This window comes from Phoenix dactylifera, chromosome 1, assembly GCF_009389715.1.
Source record: "Phoenix dactylifera cultivar Barhee BC4 chromosome 1, palm_55x_up_171113_PBpolish2nd_filt_p, whole genome shotgun sequence".
Taxonomy (NCBI): Eukaryota; Viridiplantae; Streptophyta; class Magnoliopsida; order Arecales; family Arecaceae; genus Phoenix; species Phoenix dactylifera.
Genome location: NC_052392.1, coordinates 32,184,987 through 32,194,588, shown reverse-complemented (window position 1 = coordinate 32,194,588; position 9,602 = coordinate 32,184,987). Strand labels below are relative to the sequence as shown.

The 9,602-nt window shown below is 39.3% G+C and overlaps 1 protein-coding gene across 1 annotated transcript; it reads right to left on the bottom strand.

Annotated features, from left to right (window-relative positions):
- Positions 1-1,603: 1,603 nt before the first annotated feature.
- On the bottom strand, positions 1,604-9,245 carry LOC103706599 (transcription factor bHLH49). The gene is made up of 7 exons (XM_008790748.4): positions 7,106-9,245; positions 6,771-6,998; positions 6,590-6,655; positions 6,436-6,504; positions 6,158-6,229; positions 5,783-5,977; positions 1,604-2,163 (listed from the first exon to the last, which is right to left on the bottom strand). The coding sequence occupies exons 1-7, from the start codon at positions 7,910-7,912 to the stop codon at positions 2,047-2,049; spliced, it is 1,554 nt and encodes a 517-aa protein (XP_008788970.2). The 5' UTR covers positions 7,913-9,245; the 3' UTR covers positions 1,604-2,046.
- Positions 9,246-9,602: the final 357 nt, after the last annotated feature.

Sequence of the window (9,602 nt, the reverse complement as noted above, 5' to 3'; positions counted from 1 at the left end):
TCTCATTTTATCTAGAAAAAACATATGCATTAAATGGTAAGCAAAGTATAATTTTTCCTGGTGACACAGGGAGAGGGAGAGCATATATAGAAATACATGTATATATTTCTATGTATTATTCATTTATTTATTAACTTACGCCCACTTGTGGGGCATTCCATGGCATGCTATGTGAGGACCTGTGCGGGTATGTGTTTAGTCCCATATTGATTATTTGCTGCAAAGATCTTGGATACTTATACAGGACTAAGGAACCTAAAAAGAAATCTGCTAGCTAGCTTTTTTGGATGAGATCTATAGACTATGGGGTACTGCGACATAGGCCTATTGGGGTGGACCATGGGTGATCATAGTGCGTGTGATTATATTTGAACAGATTTGAATCCTTAACTTGATGAGGACGTTAAGATTTATATAGGGGAAGTATGTGAGGACTCATGCGGGAATGTGTTTAGTCCCACATCGGCTTTGTACTGGATAGATCTTGGGTACTTATATAGGGCCAAGGAACTCAAAAATATCTTTTAGCTAGCCTTTTTAGATGAGGTTATTAAAAGATGTTTCCATAAAATTTATTTCCTATGAGGTTGATGGCTTGATTCCCACATGCATTTATATTAATTTCTTTGGTCACAATAAAATAAGTCGACAGGTCCCGCTGCATTTTTGCATCTGAGGTGATCAGACTAAAGCAATACATTTGATTGCTCATGAGTTACTGAAAAACTACAGAGTTTGTAGTAGAGTTAAATTTTTGCCGGAGAATAGCTTCAAATAATTTGCAATAACATGCCAACAACTAAATTGCTTAACTTCATTCACTCAAGAGCCATCATCACAATCCTCCTGTGTCTTTATTAGGCTCAGATGGCAGTATTCCTTTCTTGTTTGTGGAAAATTGTTAAAACACCTGCAGATTTATCTAAGGATGTCACATGTTGGCGCAGAAAGAGCCAGTTATAGTTCACAATATTAATTCAACATCAGATAATGGTCTCCAAATCATTAACCTTCATGGCCTTTTAAAACCTAGAACACCAGAAATGGTTTTAAATCTCACCTTATTATAAAGAATTTCTTGAGATGCAATTTCCAGTTTCAAGTAAATATAATACCTATCTTGCAACAGAAAAAGGCCATTTTTATCTTGAATGTTTTGGACATTAGCAAATTGCACATGGAAAAGATTCTTCACTAATTCTATTTTAATATTTAGGAAAAAAAATCCAAAGGATAATTTTCTGCATCCTGTTACAGAGATGTTCAGAAGTACCAAAAACTAATCAATTATCTGCTACCTGACTACAACAGTGAAGAACATGTAGGGCCTCTGCCGGCACCTTCATCACAGATTATATGCTGTTAGGTACAATTTGTTCCTTAAGAGAGAACAGATCATTATCATATGCATATGCTGTGATATGACTCCAGAGATAAATTTACATCACGAGTACCTGATTTTATTTTGAATGATAAAAAAAAAAACAGAAGATAAGAATAATAGAGAAGGGGGAAATTGAAGACAGCATCTGTTTCCCATTATCTTGAACAAAACAGAAACTAGTTTTGTGCTGCAAAGTTAAAGAAGCCTTAGTCATCCAGCTTAAGCGAATATGTGACTCTATCATTACTCATTCCCAAGCTTTTGGCAAGAAGAACTTATATATCCACAAAAATATGCTTCCTCTTTTACACTAATTTCTGAAGAATGAGCTAATGTACTTCAGGAATGCAGTAAAGCCTTGCAGAGAACAACCCCGAAAGTGCTATACAACAAGCAATAATAGTTATGCTCTGGAATTATATTGCTTTTTTTTTCTGTGATGCTGGAATTACATTTCTCAGAGAGAGAGAATAAAATTGGATCTTCCACTGGAAGTATCAGAATTGTATAACCCGCGTCTTTGAAGTGAGCAAGCTTTGTTATTTTCTTGAAAGAGCAGATGCAAACAAGCTCGAGATATGATCAAAGCTTAACTTTTGTATGATCTGACAGCATCTAATAAGAAACTTTTTATCTATCAGGACATGAACAGGTTGGTGGCATCACATGGTGTATCGTTGGCGAGGTTTATCATTTAACTCGTGGGTGTTGAGAGGGGGATTAGTACCAAAATTCATTTGCATGACATTGTGGAGCTCCTCGTCCCATGCATTAGGTATCTGAAATTAATTCAAATCCAAGCACTATTAATATGAATTGCCCACTAAGAGAAAACAAAACATCATTCAGTTTAAAGCATCAAAGTCCTTGCAATGCAACAATGTTAGTGCAATTAAGTGTACTTATGCTTTGATTAGAAACATAACTAGATTTACAAGGGATAAACGTAAACCGGTAAGTTTGTCATATTCATCAAACCAGAAGCATGAGAGCTCAGCATCTAAATGGGAAAATCCCAACTGACCTCATGACTTTGGTATCTGGCATAGATTGTTTAGTGGCAACTTTAACATAAGGTACTTGTTTGACCCTGGCATTTGGAAAGTAGAAAAGAGAAATGGTTGGTCACTTGTTCTAATAAATTGTGGCGGTCCCATAAGACATGATTACAAAGTTGCAGAAAGCAGTAGCATGTGCTTCTGATTTATTAAGGCTGAAAGATTTACTGGTTGTTTGATGATTAGATCAGCTTCTGAAACAAAATAGTTCTACTGATACAGGTTTATTTTGTAGGAGGGGAAAAGGTTTCTTGGAGCTCCCATGGCATGGAACAGGAAAATGGTAAAAAGCTGAAAGAGTTATCAAAGAAGCAGAATATCATGGGGCTAAAAAAGTCCTTGAAAAAACCTGTTGAGAATTAGCAATGTAACCTCTCCACAATTTTCAGTAAGTATGATGCAATATTAGATTTAATTAAACACTCACATTCACATTGTGAAGGCCCGCATGGGCCCGGTCCATTTGACCGGCTCAAGCTTGGCCCGAGGGGGGGCTGGGCGGTGCGAACTGCGCTCGCCCTGCATATCAGATTCTTCCTCCTCTCCATCCAGAGATCTCAGCCGGAATGAGGAGTCCTAGGGTTGCGGGGACCCTAAGGGCTCCTCTATAAGAGTGAGCCCCCCACCACCGTCGAGTGTCATAGCCCTTTCTCGCTCTTTTCTCCCTTCAAACTCACAGCATTCCGTCATTGGGCTTGTCGGAAATCGGGGCTGTCAGACGTCGCCGGAGCTGAGGTAATGCCCTAGCCTTCTTCCCCCTTTCCTTTTTCTTCTTCTTCCGACGACTAGGATTCATGGCTGCCGGCCAAGAAATCGGCCGAAAACCGCTCGGGAAAAAGGATCCCTATTTTGCTCTATTTCACCTCATTCTCCTTTTTTCCGACCACCATCACTGCCGGTGTTCGTCGCCGAGGGCCTCGGCCCCTTCCTTGCATCGGCCCCAAGTCGGAGCCGGAACTCCAACCGCTGGCAAGTGGGCTGGGATCCGAGGAAGACCGAGCTAATAAATCCTCTTCTCGGCCCTATTTTTAGTTTGATTTATGGATGGTCGACTGTCGTAACCGGCCGCCCTCTGCCTCATGTCTCCAATGCCTATTGCCACCTACTGGACCTCGACCGTGACAATCACTTTGAACCACCCACTTGCTTCCAAGAAAGAAGAAGAAAGAAAGAAGAAAGAAAGAAGAGAAGAAGAAGAGAAGGAGAGAGAGAGAGAGAGAGAGAGCCATCCCTCTCTTATTTCTCTCTCTTATTTTCTCTCTCTTCCTTCTCTCTCATCTCCCTATTTTTCTCTCTAAGAAGACCCATGGACCTATGAACCGAGTCCTATCTCCCTATCCTATAGACTCGGGTGGATCCCTGCAAAGAGGCTTTGAATTGCCTTGGTGCCTGGCTGCCTACTGGATTGATCACTCCGGCCTTGTTAAATATCTCTAGAATTCATTGACGATGAACCCTGTCAAACGACCTTCTCCCTGATCGAGTCCATACCCCATAATTTATTGATCGAGTTACTTAGACTTGACCTGCCTGGAGTCGTTGAACAATGTCACCCGATCAACGTTCTTCTTTTTTTATTGTTTTAATTTGATTAAAATCATTCAACAAAAATTAATTTTATTTTAAATATTTTTAAATAGGCGTAGTAGATTTGCTTAGTGAAGTTTAACGGTCCAAGATGGTAAAAGTAAGTAAATCTTATACTCCTTATTATTTTTCAAATTATTATGTTTTTTCCGCATAAGATTTGTTTGTAGAAATCTTATATTTTTTCTTAAAATTATGAATCAGTATATGTGTTATGAAAATCATACTTTATTATAAAAGTTTCATGAATGCTTTGATGAAAATAGCTTTGCTATGAAACATGAATATGATCATGCCATTTAGTGTTTTTCATCTATTTATATATATGTTTTAAGAAAAAGATATAAATATTCGAAAGGCTCTCAGATAACTACGTATGATCCCTAGTATTGGAAAGATTGACACCCGGAGCTAGCATTCATACGAGCATAGGCCCGCTAGTGGGTATAAAGTTGGCATATAAAACAAAAATCGTTATCGATTACGAATGTGGGCCTTGTCACGGGTATAAAGTGACCATAGCTCGAATATTTGTGAGTAATATTCTGAACTATGATATAGCTAGATGACAGAAGGATGATTTATGAATCTATTTGCAAAATGAACTTGGAATCATGTTTATAAAATATGAATGATTTATGCATGCATGATTAACTTTATGACTTGTTTTAATATACTATACTATGAAATGCTTTATTTTGTAATATCTGTTATTTTTCTTAAATGATACATTGATATGAAAAAACTTATGCTTGATCCGGTAAGGTAGAGTAAGCTTTGCTTACTGAGCTATGTCGCTCATATATCTCTATTTTTATTTTTCTCTCCCTAGATGAATAGGGTTGATAGGAACGAAGGATGGCACAGGTTTGGAGTTCATGCTAGAAAGCTTGGTGATTTTGTAGAAGAATTTTAGCATTTTAATTGACTATAAAATTTGAAGTTAATGATTTGGTTTGGTATTTATGTTTGGATTTAGATGCTCTGATTCAGTATTGGTTGCATTTAATGGACAATAAAAGTGGACTTTTATTTATTATATTTTGTTTGAGATGAATTTGGAAGTTAAATGAAGAGTTTGGCTTGGTGTTATCGTGGGTTGTACCCCTCGATAGCACAGCTATATCATGCTTCGAATCTAGGGCATGACACACATAGCAAAAATAGAATTGCCCAATAAATGAGTTATGATATCTCCTGACCAAGACTTGAGAGTGGCATGCTTTGCATTCATATTAAAAGCTAGAAGTGGACACTAAGCAAAAGAGGCTTCGAGCATGGGAGTTCTGTTGTGAAACATTCGAATTTGGAAAACACCCTATTCGGTCATTCAGGCTAAACGGATCAAGATCACCACTCTGCACCACCATCTACACCTCTCAAGTCTCAAATGCTTTAGGCAAATGCATACTATACTCATGGCAAACAGTCTAGGCAGGTCAAAATATTAAGACAACTAATTTGTCTTCAAATTATTTGCAGCAGCTTTATAGTGCACAATCTCTCCCAAGTCTAATAAATTCTATATTCATAATTTTCTTCTTTTCCATCATTCAACTCATTTACTTGGTTAACTCTTGGAGAACCATTCCCTATTATGATCCTACATGAGATACTGACTGCGATATTTCGGGTCCATGCAAAATTTCGAACAGCATTATGGTCAACCTAAATTCATCACTAGTTTCTGAAATACAAAATAATATGACTTACTAAAAACATAGTGGAGAAATGCAAAGATAAGTAATAAAACCTGAGGCATAGGTTCTTTGTGTCCATTCATGGAAGTAAGCTGAGCGTTTATTGCTCTTCGAAGTGCATCTGAATGGTTCACAATGCCAGACATCCCCACCTGAACAAGACCCTGAGGGGATGGATGTAGTTGAGGATGAATCACATCTGGCGAGAAACCAATGGCAGATGAAGGACCATCTCTGAATTGATGAAGCTGTCATGAGAAATTAAGATGTCATAACCCAACTAAACTGAGAGGCCATCAATTAGTAATCAATGGCATTGTTGTATCAGAAAAATATACAGAAACATATATACTGCCGATCCAATCTAAGAATTCTTTGAAGCAAACAAGCCCAAGATACAAATCTAATTAGCCTAAGATGTAACGTACATCTTTAGAAAGAAGTCCTTCTATATTGAAGTCCACCCTTGGATTGACAGCAGCAAGCTTCATTGACAGAAACTGGCAGAGATAAAAGAACAATGAAAATAGTGTTTTATTTCTCTATGAGTAGTTTATCTTATAGCAAATTGTAAGAAAATAAAAAACTAAGTAAAGGCTAAGAAGAACATATTCGCTAACCATGAATTCAAGCTTAATGTTCTCATGTTCGAAGAATGAATGAATCATAGTAGTTAATCTATGACAAACATAAGTATGAAGCATACCTCAACCTGCCGTTGTAGAGACTGAACATAGTTGATGATCTCATCCAGCATGACTGCTTTTCCTGTGACCTGCATTCGCATGTTGAGAAAAAAAAATGAGATTGTAAAACAGGCTTTGTAGATCCAACCCCAAAGGCCATTCCCAGGAACCTACTTTACTGCAACCAGGAACAAGTTCTTGAAGAAACTTCATTCGTTCGCTAATTTTTTCCCTCCTCACCTGCAACTCATGTCCATCCATGTAATTTCGATAAGCTTCTAACTCTAAAGAACCAGACCTGGAAAAACCTTAATTCAGGTATAAATGAGAATTCCTAAGGGTGGCAGAACCTTACTCTTTCTGCAAGACTGTGGCTATTAGTTGCCTGGCCACGCCGTGCTCGCACATGAACATAATCCTCCTTGGATGCATCTGAGCTATCTTTGGCTTGCTTCCCATTAGGCCTGATAGTTGCAATGGTTGAGCTATTTTGTTCTGCTCTCTGTTTAGTGTCCACACTATCCATTGTGTTTTCAACAGACTGCTGCGGGCCGCCGCCTCCTACTTGGTCTGATTCCATATCCTACCATGTAAAATTTATAGACCTGTGAAATATGATCGACTGCAGTTGACGAAAACAAAGCAATACAACAAATCAAAAGTATTTCTGAAGCACTGGATACCATCTACCTGACTGGGCCTTATCCTCTTCTTAGCAGCAAGTCCTGTGGAAGAAGAATCCCCAGCTGCACTAGCCAAATTAGGTGCCTCTTCTTGACCACCTCCACTGAACTCAGGCTCACCTGACTCATTGCTCGAGACACCGGCACCATGTGAGGTCCCCTTATCTCTCTGCTCCTTCATTGGACTTCTGCTGCTGGATCCATGATCAATCGGCAATGAGGCATCCATATGAGCTTCTGTTGTGTTCATTTCACTCTTCTGAATCTGAGCTCCCGGGACACCTTTTGGAGTATTAGAATAGGAACTCAAGGACTCAGGTGTACTGAAAGGATTCATCATGCTGCCTAAATTACCACCATCGAAGCATGAAAACCTTGCAGCACGCTCGATGAAAGCAGAATCGGTCGGAAAATGAGAGACTCTTGGAGGGAGAACCCCAGTGCCGGTCTGTAAGAAAATTCCACTTCCTTTCGATGAACAATCTGAAGGATTCCAGCCTATGTCAAGCCTCAAAGGCCTGGGAACTGGTTTTCCAATGGGCATGCTATTGGAGGCAGCCGTGCTGCTCTGGACATTATTACCACAGAAGCCTAAGCTCTGTGCATGGACAGAAGGAATCCAAAGGCTAGGAGAAAAGCATTCCACCATGGAAACTGATGGACACTGGGAGGAACCCATAGGGGGAGCCGAGACCAATGCCATTGATGGGTTGCCGATTTGCCAGTCGGCCGACATACCCGAACTATGGTAGTTGGGATGATCCTCGGTCTTCTCCAACCCAAATTTATCCTTCTCATTGATATCCATCTCCATGGCACTCTCCACAACAAGAAGATCAGTGAAGTTACAAGCAAAAAGGATCTACTGTTCAATCTGATCTCAGCATCCTTAGTTTAATCTAAATACCTTCTTGCAAGCCTCAACCCAGCTAAAACACCCAAATAATTAACCAGTAGAACTCATCTAAAATTTACCAAGATCAATGGGCGATGCCGAATGGCTTGGGGCAAAGGTTCAAGCAAACAGATGGGGAACACAAGCCCATTTCCAAGCAACAGCTCCTATCAATGGACTTGTTAAATAGTAGAAGTCGCCCACTTTAAAGATCAGAAACTTCTGATTTATAAAAGATCACCTAATCCATATAAAAGTTTAAGAACGACTTGCAAAATCCAATTCACCAAACCCACCAATTATAGCATAGAAACCAGAAAAGGCACAAGACACACTTCAACTACAAGCCACTGAATCCAGATATCACTATACCAAAGAAAAAAAAAAGGGAAAGGAAAGCCAAACATGGAAATATTTCCCAAGACCTAACGGATTGATACTAGTGATACAAATTTAAAAAAAAAAAAATACTGAGAGTAGCTAATATTATAAACTTTTGTTCCCTTACCCATAAAGAATAGAGCAGACAACATTAAATGCCATGAATCTAAACAAAAAAATAGACTAATGACCACGCATATAGCACACTAATCAAATAGCTCAACAGAGAGAAATCTCAGCCATATCAGATATGAAAAGGCAAAGCAATCAGAGAATCCTCATCCCTCAGAAACCACAGAAAAAGTTGAGCACACATTGGTTTCAGAGATCACTGCAACAGAAGCCAACCATTCATGACACAATCCCCTGTCCTCTTCTCTCCCGATGCGTTGGAGCTCTCCAGGCAACAAACCAACCACACCCACTCCGCCCCTTGAGTCAGTGCAAAGGGAACCCAACCACAGCTAAAAGTGGAAAAAGGAAAGTTACCAACTCCAGGTTCCTTTCTCCTTTTATCACCCTGCTCTCAATTGAAGCCTTTCCCTCATTGAAACCATTACAAACTGAGACCTTCTCCTCTTTGGGCTTTGCTCCCACTGTCCTCTACTGCTCAGTGTTCACTCTCTGCAGAGTGATACTGCCATGTTCAAGGCCCCCAGAAACAGAGAACTGATATTGAGAGAGATAAAGGGGAGATGCAGGTCCCTTATCTGTTCGTGTTTATAGAGAGAGAGAGAGAGAGATCTATGAGCAAAGATTGCTTGCATTTATACCCGCGCCTACAAGAAAGAGAGGGGCAATTGAATGATTAACCACCGCCACTGCTGCTGAGAAACAGTACAAAAAAAGGGAACACACTCCAAGCCCCCTCTCTCACCTCCCCCTACTTCTTTATTCCAATGGAAACATATTTTATGAAGCTCATTTTAGCTTTCCTTTAAGCAAGTTTTTAATAGTGCTGCTTAGTTTTGGCTCTTTACTTAACATCTAACAAGCTTTGAGCTAGCAACCTGACATTGCCAGCCCTCTCGATATTATTATATTTAATCATTTCAATGGAGTGTCAGAACCACCTATGTACACTACAAAAGCAATAATTCATACTTAAAATTATTATTTGACTCTTTTAAAACAATATGAAGACCACCTGTTTGTGACCCAATGCCCTTTGTAATTTGAACATCTAAGATGAAGATGAACTATCTTGTTCGAGCGAAGATGATGATGA